We start from the raw sequence: 15,865 nt of genomic DNA, 5'->3' as shown, positions 1-15,865 counted from the left end.
ACTGGTGCACACACACACACACACACACACACACAGGTCTCACTCTCTCCGCTGTAAAGGAAACATCTGTCCATCCTGTGCTCCTGCTGAGTTCAGAGTTTATTACTGAGAGCTGGAGCAGCAGACGCTGGGAGGAACCAATCAGGACTTTTTACATTCTGATTTATATAAAGTACAAATAATATATAAATATAAAAAACAAATGAAAATCCAGTACATTCCAAATCTGACCTGCTGCTTTAATAGAATTACTGTTCAGAAAAATCCTAATTTTAACTATGAAAAAGTATTTACTAAATGAAACATAACATGGTTTTTTACACTCGTATCTGCTTTACAAGAGCTTGTTAATTGGCTGCTATGTGGTTGCCGTGGTATTTAAGGTGGTTGCTATATGGTTGAAAATTGGGTTGTCTTTATTTTGCTATGTATATTTCAGGTGGTTGCTTTGTGTTTAGAAGGTGTTTGCTTTTCGAGTTGCTGTGGTATTTCAGGTGGTTACTCTGTAGTTGGAAGGTGGTTGCTGTGCGTGTTACTACAGTCTTTCAGGTATTTGCAACTTGACAGTTGTTACAGTATCCCAGGTGGTTGCTACGTGGTTTTAAGTGGTTACCGTGGTGCTGCTTATTTGTTGCTATTGTATCTCAGGTGTTTATCAAGATGTTGCTGAAAGGTTGCAAGTTGATTGCCTAAATGTTGTTACTAAGCATTTGTTATTGGATCCCAGGGGGTTGGTAAGTGGTTTTAAGTGGTAGCTGTGGTGTTGCTTACTTGTTGCCATGGTATCTCCGGTGTTTATCAAGGTGGTGCTGAGTGTTTGCAAGCTGATTGCTTAAATGTTGTTACTAAGCATTTGTTATTGGATCCCAGGTGGTTGGTAAATGGCTACTGTGGTGTTGCTTACTGGTTGCTGTGGTATCTAAATGGATGCAAATTAGTTGTTGAACATACCAGGCAGTTATGTTGTTACGTTATCCCAGGTGGTTTGTAGGTAAATGCAGTGACCTTGGTTTAGTGGTTGCTGGTAGGTCACTGTGATGTTTTTGCTTGGTTGATAAGGTGTTGCTAGAATGGCTGCTGTGGAATCTTGGGTGGTTTCTGAGGTTTTGGTAAGTGGTTGCTAGAGGTGGGCTATAATGAGGCTGCGTGGTTGGCATCATATTTTAGATGATTGTTGTTTAGATGAGTGTTGCTTAGTGGTTGCTAGGGTGGTTACTGTGGTATCCCATGTAATTTGTTTGGTTTTGCAAGTGTATTTGTATTATTATGAGATAAAACATGGGTATAACTTGCTGATTTCTGCTTTTTTAACTGAACTAAACTGAATTCTGGCTCTTTCTCTCTCAGGTCGCTGTAGCTCCTGGTTCTCCCGGTGATCAGCAGTAATGATGGCCCCCCGTAAACGCGGCGGCCGGGGGCTGTCCTTCATTTTCTGCTGTATGAAGGGCAGCGACCACCCGGAGATCACCTACCGCCTGCGGGAGGGCAGCAGCTTCACCCTGCAGACCATGGAGCCCACCGTGCCCATGCCCCCCGCAGAGGAACTGGACGCCATGTTCTCCGAATTAGTGGTACGTCCCTTTTATGATATATGTATACTATACAGGGGTTGGACAATGAAACTGAAACACCTGTCATCATTTTAGTGTGGGATTTTAGGTTTCATGGCTAAATTGGAGCAGCCTGGTGTTCAATCTTCATTAATTGCACATTATTGCACCAGTAAGAGCAGAGTGTGAAGGTTCAATTAGCAGGGTAAGAGCACAGTTCTGCTCTAAATATTACAATGCACACAACATTATGGGGGACATACCAGAGTTCAAAAGAGGACAAATTGTTGGTGCACGTCTTGCTGGAGCATCTGTGACCAAGACAGCAAGTCTTTGTGATGCATCAAGAGCCACGGTATCCAGGGTAACGTCAGCATACCACCAAGAAGGACCAACCACATCCAACAGGATTAACTGTGGACGCTGTAAGAGGAAGCTGTCTGAAAGGGATGCTCGTGTGCTAACCCGGATTGTATCCAAAAAACTAAATCTATTAGCTTTGACTGTATCTGAGGCATAGTTTGCCTAAAGTTTAGGCTAATCAGTAACAGGCGTTCTGTGTGTTTGTTCAGAATCGTATCTGAGAGTGTTCAGATTCGCTGTTTTAATCATCAGTGTAGTGAAACACACCTCAGTGTGTAATTATACCTGATTTAAAGCACTTAGCATCGCGCTGCATGCACACAAATCACACGCTCAGGTAGCGATGAGCCTCTGAAGGCTGTGCTGATGAAGCCTGGGAGAAATCTGGAGCTGATCCAGCCTGAGAGGAAGATCTGCTGCTACTCGCCGCTCTGAGACAGTGTTGTGGTAACCACCGCGTGCGTGTCCTGTAAATAAAGGCGCGGCGCTCTGTGATCTGCTAATTATAAAGCGAAGATACGTTCATAAAGTTCATAACATTTGCTTTTTTAAGTTATGAGGTTCTGAGGTTATAAAGCTAACAAATAATGTAAGCAATTTACACTTTACCTTAAATTCATTATTTAGTATTTTAAAAAGTGTTAAACCAGAATATGTTTTATATTTTACATTCTTTAAAGTAGCGCCTTTTGCATAGATTATCAGCTTTACACATCTCAAAAATCAGAGCACTTAAAAAATGATGAGTTTCTTTGATTTTACAAAATTAAAAACCTCTGGAATATAATCAAGAGGAAGATGGATGATCACAAACCATCAAACCACCAAACTGAACTGCTTGAATTTTTGCACCAGGAGTAAAGCAGCATAAAGTTATCCAAAAGCAGTGTGTAAGACTGGTGGAGGAGGAGAACATGATGCCAAGATGCATGCAAACTGTGATTAAAAACCAGGGTTATTCCACCAAATATTTAACAATAAACTGTTATTTTTTGTAATACTGTAAATAACTATTATTACATGTGTTTCTAAACCTTTGCGTTGTAGTATATAATCCAAGTACATCACTAAATCTGCTGATCAGTTACTGCTGACACACACACACACACACACACACGCCGACACACTGGCGTCTCCCAGGATAATGAGGGTCCGCACATTGTCCAAAACTCACTTATACTTAATGCATTATTATTGAAGAACTGCTGCACAGCAGATACAGCACAAGCATCCGTTCACTGAGCACAGAGACAGAGAGAAGTCTGAGCTGCAGAGACAGAGGAATGACTGAGCACAGAGACAGAGAGCTGTAGAGAGGGGGTTTCTGATAAAGTGGACACTGAGAGGGTTTATTGTTATCTGTTATTCAGGGTAAATGTTCTGATTTGAGATTAATTAAATTTATTTGTTTTTCAGGATGAGCTGGATCTCACAGATAAACACAGAGAGGCGATGTTCGCTCTGCCTGCTGAGAAGAAGTGGCAGATCTACTGCAGCAAGAAGAAGGTAAGACCTGCAGATCTACAGACAGACCTGCAGACCGACAGACCTAAACACCTAACGACCTGCTGACTCTAAAAAACAGAGAGAGCACAAATGAATGTGCTCCTGTTCATGCCTTATATCGTCTTAAAATATAGTATATTGAATAGTATTTCACCTTTATGCTGTTAAAGAAGTGGAAAGGTAAAGTCTTAAAAACTCTTTTAGACCCAAAGATGAAAATGAACCTCATGTATATCATATATAAATGAATAGTTGTTGGAGTGAAAGATGTGTGTTTATATTTCTATTTATCTGCTGCTGAGGAACAGAGTCTCATCATCTCCACCGGATCACAGACCACTAACAGATGGGGTTTAATGGGAACCTGCAGAACCTCTGCTTTAAACTCCACACTGTTTAGTTTGGAACCAGAAGAAGGTCTAACTTATGGTAAAAGATGTGAGTCTGTCTTACGTCTATATCAGTCACTGTTCTATCAGTGAAGATATCTCATATAGAGTTCAGAGCAGACCCTAACCTTTCCACACAGACTCATGAGCAGATTTCCATAAATACAGACCAGTAACTCTATTAAAGAAGTAAACCCAACACAGAACATGTGAACTGAGCTGTAGAAATGATCTTAGTAAGAATGCCACTATTAACTAATGCATCTCTGCTGCTGCTTCATTCTAAACTCTACAGAAATATACACTCATCCAGAACACACCATCTACTTCCTGAGTTTACTTTCTTAGCCCCTCCCCAGACAGTTCTGACCAATAGGCATAGAGAATGTTCTGACATGGTTTGTGTGATTGGATTTATTTTACTGTGTGAAAACAACCCAAACGAAACCAAACCAGACCGATCCAAACTAATCCAGACCAAACCAAACTAGACCCAAACCAATCAACCATCAAGCAAAAACTAATTCAAACTAATCCAAACCAGACGAATTCAAACTAATCCAAACAAACCAGACGAATTCTAACTAATCCAAACCTTACCAGATCAATTCAAACTTAATCCAAACCCAAACCAGACCAAACCAATCCAAACCAAACCAGACCAATCCAAAGTAATGCAAACCAGACCAATTCAAACCTATTCCAAACCCAAACCAGACCAAACCAATCCAAACCCAAACCAAGCAATCATCAAACAAAAACTAATTCAAACTAATCCAAACCAGGTCAATCCAAACAAACCAGACCAATTCAAACCAATTCAGAATAATCCAAACCCAAACCAGATCATTTAAAACGTATCCAAACCAATTCAGACCAGACCAATCCAAACTAATCTAAACTCAAACCAGACCAAACTAATCCAAACCAGATCAATTTAAACCAATCCAAACCCAAACTAGACCATTTCAGACAAATCCAAACTAATTCAAACCAGACCAGACCATACTCAAACCAAACCACACTAAACAACCCAAACTAAACCAGATCAAATGAAACAAACCAAACAATCCAAACTAAACCATTCAAACCCAATCCAGGCCAATCAACAATAATCCGAATCCAAACTAAACCAAACCAAACCAAGGGGAAACTCTCAAAGTTTATAAAACTCTGGTATCATCCCATTTAAACTGGACCAGTTTGCTGTATCACTTAGCTACACCTGTAGGGTTCACGCTCTTAAATTGGCCTGAACACTTGTGTAATCACGTCTAACACTACTGTTGTGAGCTGGAGAATCCATGGAGCCTGTGAATGTGTGGAATGATGATTCCTGTGGTTCGTTAATTAAAATTCTCAGTGTTTCTCTTCCTGATCGGCCTTCAGCTCTGGAATAACTGGGATAAATTGCATAATTGTAAAATACGGCTATAAAACAATAGGCACACTTGTTAAATACATTCCTGAAAGCTTATGGTGAAGTCCGTTCCTGTGGTGTTCATTAGTGGTTTAGAGCTCTGGACACACACTTACACACACACACTTACACACACACTCACAGTACTGTAGTTTAGTGACTGAGTGACTAAACAACTTTACTACATCCTGTCATCGTTGCCTACATGGGCGGAGTCTAACTATATTCCACACTGATTGGTTTGTAGAATGCTGATAGCTCTGCGAGTTGTTATTCTTGGTGTTGTGCCGAATTCTGACTCCCTGACTAAATCCGTCTACCTTCAAGTGCCAATTTGAACTGCAATAGAATGAGTGTAACAGATTCCCACTGGATTCCTTTTATAGATGTTTATAAATGAGGGTTAATCTACAGTTACAGTAGATACAGAATCACCAGCACTGTAATCTGTTGTACCCATACTGCTCTGTAATTAATCTACAGTTACAGTAGATACAGAATCACCAGCACTGTAATCTGTTGTACCCGTACTGCTCTGTAATTAATCTACAGTTACAGTAGATACAGAATCACCAGCACTGTAATCTGTTGTACCCATACTGCTCTGTAATTAATCTACAGTTACAGTAGATACAGAATCACCAGCACTGTAATCTGTTGTACCCGTACTGCTCTGTAATTAATCTACAGTTACAGTAGATACAGAATCACCAGCACTGTAATCTGGGGAGACGCATTTCAGCACAACAACAGCTATTCTTTTTCTTCTTCTGTTGTTTAATGGGTGACGATAGACTGACTCAACTTTCTGTATTTGGACTAAATAAAGTCTGAACAGTCCAAAAAGTGTTTTTACTCTGCAAATGAACCAAACGTTTTATCATATTGTGATAAATTTCCTTATCATATCACCAGTATGCCTATCAAGGATATCATCACAGCTATAAGAACACTGGCTCAACTGTTCATTTCATTACAGAGTAGAGCTTAGATTCTCTGCCCGAACCCGACCTGACCTGAGGACAGACCCAAAATCGGGTCGGGTTGGGCCAAGATTTCCCACCACATTCCTCGGGCCGGGTCGGGCTCCAGAAAATAATCGGAGATATAGGCATCTGTTTTCTAGTTCTAACGAAATAACGAAAACTGAGAGTGAAAAAACAAACTTGAACTGTATTTTGTGTTTATAAAACTAACTAAAACAAACTGAAATTACTGATAGAATACCCTCATTTTCGTGTTTAATTTATTTATAATCGCTGTTGTACAGCGGGCGGTGTTGTGCTGATTCTGTTTGCGAAGCGGAGTCTGATTCAGCAGGAAGTCGGATACGGCACAGCAGCGGCACCTCGTGGTCTGTGGCGTTTTTTCTCGTTTAAAGCACTCGAGCTAGCTGCAAAATACGACAGAAAACACTGAGAAACTGCAGAATTCTGTATGGGTCTAGAATATGAGCACGAGGAGATAAAAGAGAAACAGGAGATACAGTGTGTGAGAACATTTACCTGTGAGTAGCTCATACACCAGAAATCTCTCTCTCTCTCTCTCTCTCTTTCTCTTTCTCTTTCTCTCTCTCGTTTCTTAGATTGATCTCTCTGATGAGATGTGTGAAAACTAATAAAAACTAGCAAGCCCACTCTAACAACAAATTAAAACTTACTGAACTGTAGGAGAAAAAATTTAAACAAAATATAATTAAACTATAATAAAAATGAAAAATGTTATAATCACGTAGCTCTGGGCGCACGTGAACGCCTCCGCGTTTGACTTGCAGCACTGTGTGTAGCTGTTCTTAAAAATCATTTTAATTAAATAATAGCTCTATGCCTCAGTGTTTCAGTGTTAATTAACATAATTCTGATTATATTTCGCTCATTCAATCAGCCCGAAAACCGACAGTTTATTGGTCGGGTCGGGCTCGGGCTCATAATGACAGTTCATGGTTCGGGTTGGGTTGGGCTCGGGCAGAACGTGCACGGGCTCGGGCTGGGTCGGGTCAGACTTTTTGGGCCCCATCTAAGCTCTATTACAGAGGGAGTAAAAATCCTGTTAAATGTGATCATTTGCAGCAAAAATTGTATATAAATGAGCAATTTTAAGAATCTGCCACTTCTGAAACATGATTTTTTGAAACATGTCGAAATATTAGTAGATTATTTCTTTGCTGTAACAATGCTTTTAGATGATAAATCTTATACAGTTGGAATATCTGCTAATTTCTCTTTTACATGGAGTCACATTTGTGAGGAACATGAGCAGCAGAGCTGAGTATAAAAATGTACCAGATCCTCTCTTTAATAAATACAAGTTAAATTTGTCCAAACTGATGTATTTTATCTGTTTAATTGCAGGAGCAGGAGGAGAATAAAGGGGCGACCAGTTGGCCGGAGTATTACATAGACCAGATCAACTCCATGGCTGCTGTAAGTTCATCACACGGATCAATAACTTACATTTATCTTTATTTCAGAGCATCATTAGTCAGGGATTAAACTTTTTTTTTTATCTTTCTTCAAATCTGAATCTAATAACACACATATATTTAACTATTCAAACTGGGAAAAAAATGAAAGTAACAGGAACGAGGTTTTAGCATAAATTTAGCAAAAATGTGAAAAATAGCTAAATGGCGGCTATGCTAACAGCATACGAGGACACAGGTAACAGGACTGAGTGAGGATTGAGCTCCTCAGTCATCGTTACAATAAGATCAAATATACAGAAAAAATAATGAGGGGAACTTAGTTTTGGTCTTCCCATAATCTTCAGAAGAAGCAGCTGATGTCACTTCCTGTTGTGGATGTGACTTCCTGTTGTAGAATGTTCCAGATGTTTCAGATGATCAGTGTAATGTGTTATGGTAACAGGACAGCTAAAATGTGTATTTTAACTTAAATAATTTGGATTTATTATGAAAATATATTTTTTAAAGCATAGATGCGATTTGGAGTCACACAACAATGCAAAAAAAAAACATCTCTGAAGGATTTTAATAAGTATATTTTATAGTTTATAAAGTTAAAGTTTATAATTGGAGACAAATGCTATTTTTTCAATGTTTTAAGTATTTTTTTATTTTACTTTTTCAATAAGGTCAATGTACAAAACAGTATGCTTAGTAATAAAAAAGTTTTTTTTTATAATTTAAAGTTATTTTGTGTGCACATTTATACATGTAATTTCCTGTGAACAGAAATTTGGTGGAATGGCCCAATCATAGTTTAGTAAATAACTGTAAATTAACTTGACTTATTTATTTAAGGCTTTATGAATTAATTCAATAAGTCAGTGAGGTTATAAACTGAATTACACACATTAAAACAGTGTTAGTGTGTGTGTTTAGGCCTGTAGAGATGAGGTAACCGTCTGCATGTGTTTTCTTGCTGTTGGGAATGAATGGTTTTATAGCTCTGTGTGTTTAGACTTGATGTTTAAGCTCTTATAGCTGTTAGCAACATTAGCTAACACAGTAATAAATTATAGCACTGATGGAACATTATTACCCTCAAGGAGAACTTGTGAGGTCAAGTGGTGTTAGAGGGTACGCTAAAATGCTATTCTTCCTCAGAGAAAGACAGTGCTGGCTCTGGAGAAGGAGGATGAGGAGGAGAGGAATAAGACCATCGAGAGTCTAAAGACTGCACTCAGAACACAGCCCATGAGGTAAAAACTGTAATTATAACATGTTCAGAAGTAAAATTACTGATAAAACACTCACAAATTCCAGTTTAAAGTTTATTTCTGAGATTCATAAAGTTTTAAGAGTTCGGAAATCAATATTTGGTGCAATAACCCAGTTTTAATGCATCTTGGCATCATGTTCTCCTCCACCAGTCTTACACACTGCTTTTGGATAACTTTATGCTGCTTTACTCCTGGTGCAAAAATTCAAGCAGTTCAGTTTGGTTCGATGGATTTCCTTAAGTAATAAATGAATACAAGTATTTAACTGAAAAAATATGGTGATAGTTTAGGTTTTTACACACTTTTACACACTAACGCATATAAAAGAATATACAGTACCAGTCAAAAGTTTGGACACACTTTATTTTTATTCCCTGTTTTTTTGTTGTTGATTTTTTCATGTTCTCCTCCACCAGTCTTACACACTGCTTTTGGATAACTTTATGCTGCTTTACTCCTGGTGCAAAAATTCATGCAGTTCAGTTTGGTGGTTTGATGGTTTGTGATCTAATTCTAGAGATTCACATACTTTTAATGCACAAAGATGTATAATCATTCAGTGTTTTCTAAATTTAAGTGGTTTTTCTTTATTGTAGATTATTATTAAATTAAATTAAATGGTAAAATAATAAACCCCTGTCCATCACTCTTCTCCTCCTCCGCAGGTTCGTGACTCGGTTTATAGATCAGGACGGTCTGACCTGTATCCTGAACTTCCTGAAGAACATGGACTACGAGACGACGGAGTCTCAGATACACACCTCGCTGATCGGCTGCATCAAAGCGCTGATGAATAACTCTCAGGGCCGTGCCCACGTCCTCGCCCACTCCGAGAGCATCAACATCATCGCCCAGAGCCTCGCCACCGACAACATCAAAACCAAGGTGGCCGTGCTGGAGATCATGGGGGCCGTGTGTTTGGTGCCTGGGGGCCACCGCAAGATTCTGGAGGCCATGCTGCATTACCAGAAGTTCGCCAGCGAGAGGACGAGGTTCCAGGTTAGAGACTGTAGCTCCGCCCACCTCAGTGTATAATATCACATTATCTACATTTAGAGTGTTATTAATATATACAGTGGCGTGAAAAAGTATTTGCCCAGCTACAGATTTCTTTCGTTTTTTGCTTTTTTGTCATACTGTTATTTTTCGGATTATTAAACAAATTTTAATATCAGACAAAAACCCTGTCTGGATGGGATTAGTTTCTCAGGGGGTTCTGGGATAATTTTGTATCCTCTGTGATTTTATTCCTGTCCAGAACGATCATGTACGTGTTTTTCTCAGACATCCTCTGAGATAAAAAATTACAGGCTGAATTATCTACTGTTTTTCTCTGAACTCCTGTAATCGTGCTCCTCCGGTAATTTTAGTCCTGTCCGGACGCACATCTCTGAGTTTCGTCTCCTCGCCTTTAATAAAATAGCTATTTGTCAACTGCTGCTCACGTAATTACACCTTGGGCCACTTGGGCGTTTCCACTGAGATCCACGTTAAAAACACAACAGATAGTGGAAATGGAGGAGCTACTGAACGCCGCAATGTCATGTGACTGAGAAAAAAGCCTAAAAACTCACTGATCCGGATGCAGGAGTTTTATTACTGAGTAAAATTGTTTGCCTCCTAAATCTATTAACTTGATGCGTCACTTTTGGTGACTAGCTTTACTGATAACTGATAACGAGTGTTTCTCATCTCTGTGGAGGAATTTAGTTCCACTTCTTCTTTACAGAATTACAGTTTTAATTCAGACACATTGGAAGATTTTCCAGCACAAACGTCTACAACTGTTTAAGATCATCCACAACATCTCAATCAGACTTTAACTAGACCCTCCAAAACCTTCATTTAGCTTTATAATTCATTTAGATATGGACCTTTTGTTTGTGTGCTTTGGGTCATTGTCCTGCTGCAGAACCCAAGTACACCTGAGCTTAAGGTCAAGAACAGATGGCTGGATATTCTCCTTCAGGATTTTCTGGTAAACAGCAGAGTCCCTGCTTTCATCTCCACCTAATCTGAAAAATGTATGAGTATGAGAGTATGACAAATATGCAAAAATAAAAGAAATCTGTAAGGGTGGAAATATATATATATATACCCTAATGAGAGACTGTAGCTTCTCTTCCTCAGTGTTTAATATCACAATACCTACATTTACAGTGTTATTCAGCTTAATGGGAAAAGTTGAACGTTGCCTGGTTCTGTCTTGGTTTAGACTCTTCTGAATGATCTGGACAGAAGCACCGGGCGGTACAGAGACGAGGTCAGTCTGAAGACGGCCATCATGTCCTTCATCAATGCTGTTCTCAGTCAGGGGGCGGGAGAGGTGAGACCGGAACTCCGCTATATTTGTTTTCATCTATTAACTTTTATATTTATTCAGTAGTTCATTTAAATATTATACTATACACTATAATAGGTCATGTGTTGCCTTCTTATTTATACTAATAAAACTGTTAGTTTGTTTGACAATACAGTGCCAGTCAAAAGTTTCAGCACACCTTCTCATTCAATATTTCTATGTATGTATTATATATATTATTTAAGGGTGTCCTTCCGCTAAAATCCTCTTGTTCTTGTTGTTTGTGAAATACAGCAATCTCTCTGAGTTGTTTATGATGCTGCACATGATGAAACTCTTCCTCAACCTCCTTAACATTGTCTGCAGCAGCTAGTAAAAGAAAATATTCAGAAAAACGAGTCGATCTTGTGTAACTATAGGTTTACATAGGATCTCCAGTGGATTCTGTTTTTACCGAGACTCTAAGACTAGCGACCATGAAAAATCAGACTTAACTAAGAAGTAAGTTAACTAATTTATGAGTATTTAGAGCTTATCTTTATTCCAGTGATTTATTATTTAATCGTGAAATCAATGAAAAAGTTCTGTTTACACTAGTTACTAAGCTAGCTAGCTATCTTGTGTAAGCAGAGGTGGGTAGTCCAGGTCCAGAAAGTAAAAATCCACCACAGGGTTTTGTTCCAACTGCCTGGGCGACTCTGCTTCGGTTCAGCCAACAAAACCCCAAGGTGGATTTTTATTTTCTGGACCTGGAGTACTCACCTCTGTGTGTAACTATAGGTTTAAATAGGATCTCCGGTGGATTTTGGCGTTTTTTTTTTTTACAGAGACTCTAAGACTAGGTCAGTGGCTGAACTGCACTTAGCAGGGCATTATTACACATGTTGTAAAGTAACATATGACATTACAAAGACTGTACTGCTGTTTATATATAGTGCTGATATATTTGCATGTATGAATATTCATGAGCAAGAGCCGGAATCCTATCGTTCTTCCCTGCCCACTCCTCCACCGGACTAAAGCAGTGTTATACCGGATCACCGGTTCACTTTTTTTTCTACAACCAAACCAGCTCCCATGGCATTCATTCACACTACAGACACAACTAGACATTTTAAAATGACTAGTTGTAAGATTTATATTGTAATATTTACTTTTTATTTACTAAATCTGCTTGTGTTGCTGTATACCTTTTAATATAGTCTTTAATATTAAATTTAAAATATAAAATTCATAAAAAAAGACAGAAAGCACACTGAATGAGACGACGAGGTATGTTCAAACTTTTGACTGCTACTGTATGTTTATTAAAATGTTAATTTGTTTTAAATATATAATCTTCAGACCAGTCTAGACTTCCGAATCCACCTACGTTACGAGTTCCTGATGCTGGGAATCCAACCAGTCATCGATAAATTACGGACACATGAAAACTCCACGCTGGATCGGTGAGAGCAGCTTTTATTGTGTAATTAGTAATAAATTATTAAATTGGTGGTATATACGTATATATAGATTTTTAAAGATGTCAACACTTTTACAGTTCCATATTTTTTTTTTATTGGACGTACAGTTTTCATGTAGCACCAAACAACACCACAGCAACCACCAAGAAAATACCTGGGGTACCTTCACAATTGCCTAATAACTACCTGCTACACTATCAAGCATCAAACTGGCAACAGCCTGGCAATATTATAGCATTCACCTAGCAGCAGCATGATAATCACATACTAGGAAACAACCTGGTAACCACCTGATATACCTTAGCAACCATCTATAGCAACCAGCTATAGCTTGGCAGGCCACACATCCATTCTTACACTTTTAGATGCAGTTTTATTCAGTATTATTCCATTACCATGCTAAACTACAAAACGCGAAACAATAACGCAGGTTAAACCAGTAGTAAGGAATCTGGGAGTGCTTTTAGATTCTGACCTGGGGTTTTTTTCACGTACGCAGCATTACTCGTGATAGAACTATCATTAGCCTTCCTGATGCTCAGAAAGTAATGCACGCTTGTTTTTTTAAAGAATTGATTACTGTAATTCTTTATTTACCCGCAACACGACGAAGAGAACACATTACATCAGTTCTGACATCAGTACACTGGCTTCCAGTCTCATTTAGAATAGATTTTAAACAACAAATGGTACCACTTTAAAATAAGACTACCTTTATAAAGGGTTTATAAATGATTTACAATTAGTTCATTAATGGTTACTAATTAGGTTGTAAATGACTTAAAAATAATTAATAACCAGTTATAACACATACGTAGAAAGGGCAACAATGACCTGTTGTTTGCCAAATAGTGAACTATATTACACAGCCGTCTATATTGTTGCTCTTTCTACGTATGTGTTATAACTGATTATTAATGTTTTTTAGGCATTTACAACCTAATTAGTAACCATTAATAAACTAATTGTAAATCATTTATAAACCCTTTATAAAGGAAGTCTTATTTTAAAGTGGTACCACCAGTTTTTAAGGCATTAAATGAATTAGCACAATCATATAATATATATAAAGGGGAAAACAGCTTTTTGTTTTTATGCTCCAAAAAATATTAACAGTTTACCAATTGAGATCAGATAAGCAGCATCAGTATACAGTTTTAAAAAGCAGATGAAGACATTTTTTTGTACAAACCTTTTTTTAATAATTGAGCCATTTGTTTTATTATACATCGATATATGTTTTGATTTTCTTTTTGTTTTAATTGATTTATTTCAATTTATCGTAGTCGCAACCTTTTGTAATTTTACCTGATTTTTATTATTTTGTGTTATTTTATTTTCTATTATATCATCTTAATAGCTAATTTTACTTTACTTTTTCTGTATTTTTTTTTATTTTTCCATTTTCCTTTAATTGACGTTCTGATTACCTATCTCTATGTAAAGCACTTTGAGCTGCATTTTAATGAATAAAAGGTGCTTTATAAAGTTATTATTATTATTATTATTATTATTATTATTATTATTATTATTATTATTATTATTATTATTATTAAACCTCTCACAACATCCATACTAAAACTTATTTAGTTATTTACTTAGTTTTATCTCCTGAAGCTTTACAACATAACTCAGAAGCTACTGAGCACAGAAATGCTTATGTTGAAATGTTGAGGTTTGTGTTGCTGTAAATTCAGTCTTATTTCCACCATATCTCATTTGTTTCTCTTTTTTCAGGCATTTGGAGTATTTTGAAATGCTGAGGAATGAGGATGAACTGGCTCTGGCTAAACGATTTGAGACAGTACGTCTTATTAAATCACTTTCTGCTTGTATTGATTAATCTGTTACTGATTGATTCAGTATCTCCGTTCTGATCGGTCTCTGATCTCTCAGGTTCATATAGACACTAAAAGTGCCAGTCAGGTGTTCGAGCTGATCCGTAAGAAGATCAACCACACGGACGCCTTCCCGCACTTCATCTCCGTCCTGCAGCACTGCCTGCACATGCCCTGTGAGTCACTGTGTTTATTATACAGTTTAATCTTTATAGATTAACAAATATAACATTATTATACATTAACTCAACCAAGCAAAAAATATATATAGCAATCCAATATAGTCAATTCAACCGTTTCTTCCTGAAGAAGAAAGTCGTCACTGGTGTATTGAGTAGCAGATGTTGATGACAGAAACTTTGGGATTATTATTATACAGTGTTTTCTCCTTTAACCAAACAAAAGAAAAAAAAACAAGCAACTGTGAAGAACTGTTAGAGCACAAAAATTGAATTCAATATTGTCAATTCAACTGTTTGGTTTGTCTTGAAGAAGAAAGTCGTCACTGGTGTATTAAGTAGCAGCTTGATGACAGAAATGGCAGAAACAGAAACATTTCAATATCAGTAATTAATGAATATAAATAATTTATAATAATGTAGCTGTGATGGTGGTGTGTGTGTGTGTGTGTTGTGTGGGTGTGTAGATAAGCGCAGTGGGAACACGGTGCAGTACTGGCTCCTTCTGGACCGGATCGTGCAGCAGATCGTTCTGCAGAATGATAAAGGTCACGATCCAGACGTGGCTCCGTTAGAGAACTTCAACGTGAAGAACGTTGTGAGAATGTGAGTGTGATAAACCTGAGCGTGAGGTGGAATATTTGGGAGAAAAAAAAAACAATAAAAACCTGAAAATCAGTGTCTCAGAAAATTAGAATATTATATATTAAGACCAATTGATATTTTTGGTAAGCAGCGTGGGCAGTGTGCAAAGTCCTGCTGGAAAATGAAATCCACATCTCTATTAAAGTTGTCAGTAGCAGAGGGAAGCTGTAAGATATGAAGTGCTGCTATTGTGCGTGTGCACATCGTAATAACAATACTGAAATGAAATTATATGATATATATATATATATATATATATATATATATATATATATATATATATACTGCATGTAGTGTAAAACACATTTAAACATATAAAACACTGCTATGAACAAATGCTGTCTCTGCTGCTCCATGCTGTTTCCACACTAAGAGCGCGGTATGTGCTGCGTTCACTGCTCGCAGCCGCAATAATCCGCTTAATACTCTTCCCTCAGACAGCTCCGACCAATCAGAAAAGACGATGTGCTCGCGTGAACATTGGTGAACATTTTTTGTATGTTTTGCTATTGCTCAAGACGAT

The 15,865-nt window shown here is 37.7% G+C and overlaps 1 protein-coding gene and 1 long non-coding RNA gene across 4 annotated transcripts in view; both read left to right on the top strand.

The window, feature by feature from the left end:
* The window catches only part of LOC125781024 (uncharacterized), an 80,946-nt gene that overhangs the window by 2,413 nt on the left and 62,668 nt on the right, over nucleotides 1–15,865 (top strand). The window lies entirely within an intron of this gene.
* daam1a (dishevelled associated activator of morphogenesis 1a) overlaps nucleotides 1–15,865 on the top strand; it is an 84,632-nt gene that overhangs the window by 34,530 nt on the left and 34,237 nt on the right. For all 3 annotated transcript variants that reach the window (XM_049463743.1, XM_049463744.1, XM_049463745.1), the window contains exons 2-11: nucleotides 1,348–1,571; nucleotides 3,330–3,419; nucleotides 7,580–7,651; nucleotides 8,797–8,891; nucleotides 9,578–9,911; nucleotides 11,128–11,238; nucleotides 12,559–12,662; nucleotides 14,418–14,484; nucleotides 14,577–14,694; nucleotides 15,165–15,303. In XM_049463743.1, the coding sequence (XP_049319700.1) occupies nucleotides 1,386–1,571; nucleotides 3,330–3,419; nucleotides 7,580–7,651; nucleotides 8,797–8,891; nucleotides 9,578–9,911; nucleotides 11,128–11,238; nucleotides 12,559–12,662; nucleotides 14,418–14,484; nucleotides 14,577–14,694; nucleotides 15,165–15,303 (1,316 nt within the window). In that variant the 5' untranslated portion in view covers nucleotides 1,348–1,385. The remainder of the gene's footprint in view (nucleotides 1–1,347; nucleotides 1,572–3,329; nucleotides 3,420–7,579; nucleotides 7,652–8,796; nucleotides 8,892–9,577; nucleotides 9,912–11,127; nucleotides 11,239–12,558; nucleotides 12,663–14,417; nucleotides 14,485–14,576; nucleotides 14,695–15,164; nucleotides 15,304–15,865) is intronic.

The sequence above is a fragment of the Astyanax mexicanus genome, chromosome 14, assembly GCF_023375975.1.
Source record: "Astyanax mexicanus isolate ESR-SI-001 chromosome 14, AstMex3_surface, whole genome shotgun sequence".
NCBI classification, from domain to species: Eukaryota; Metazoa; Chordata; class Actinopteri; order Characiformes; family Acestrorhamphidae; genus Astyanax; species Astyanax mexicanus.
This window is presented reverse-complemented; position numbering and strand designations above follow the sequence as displayed.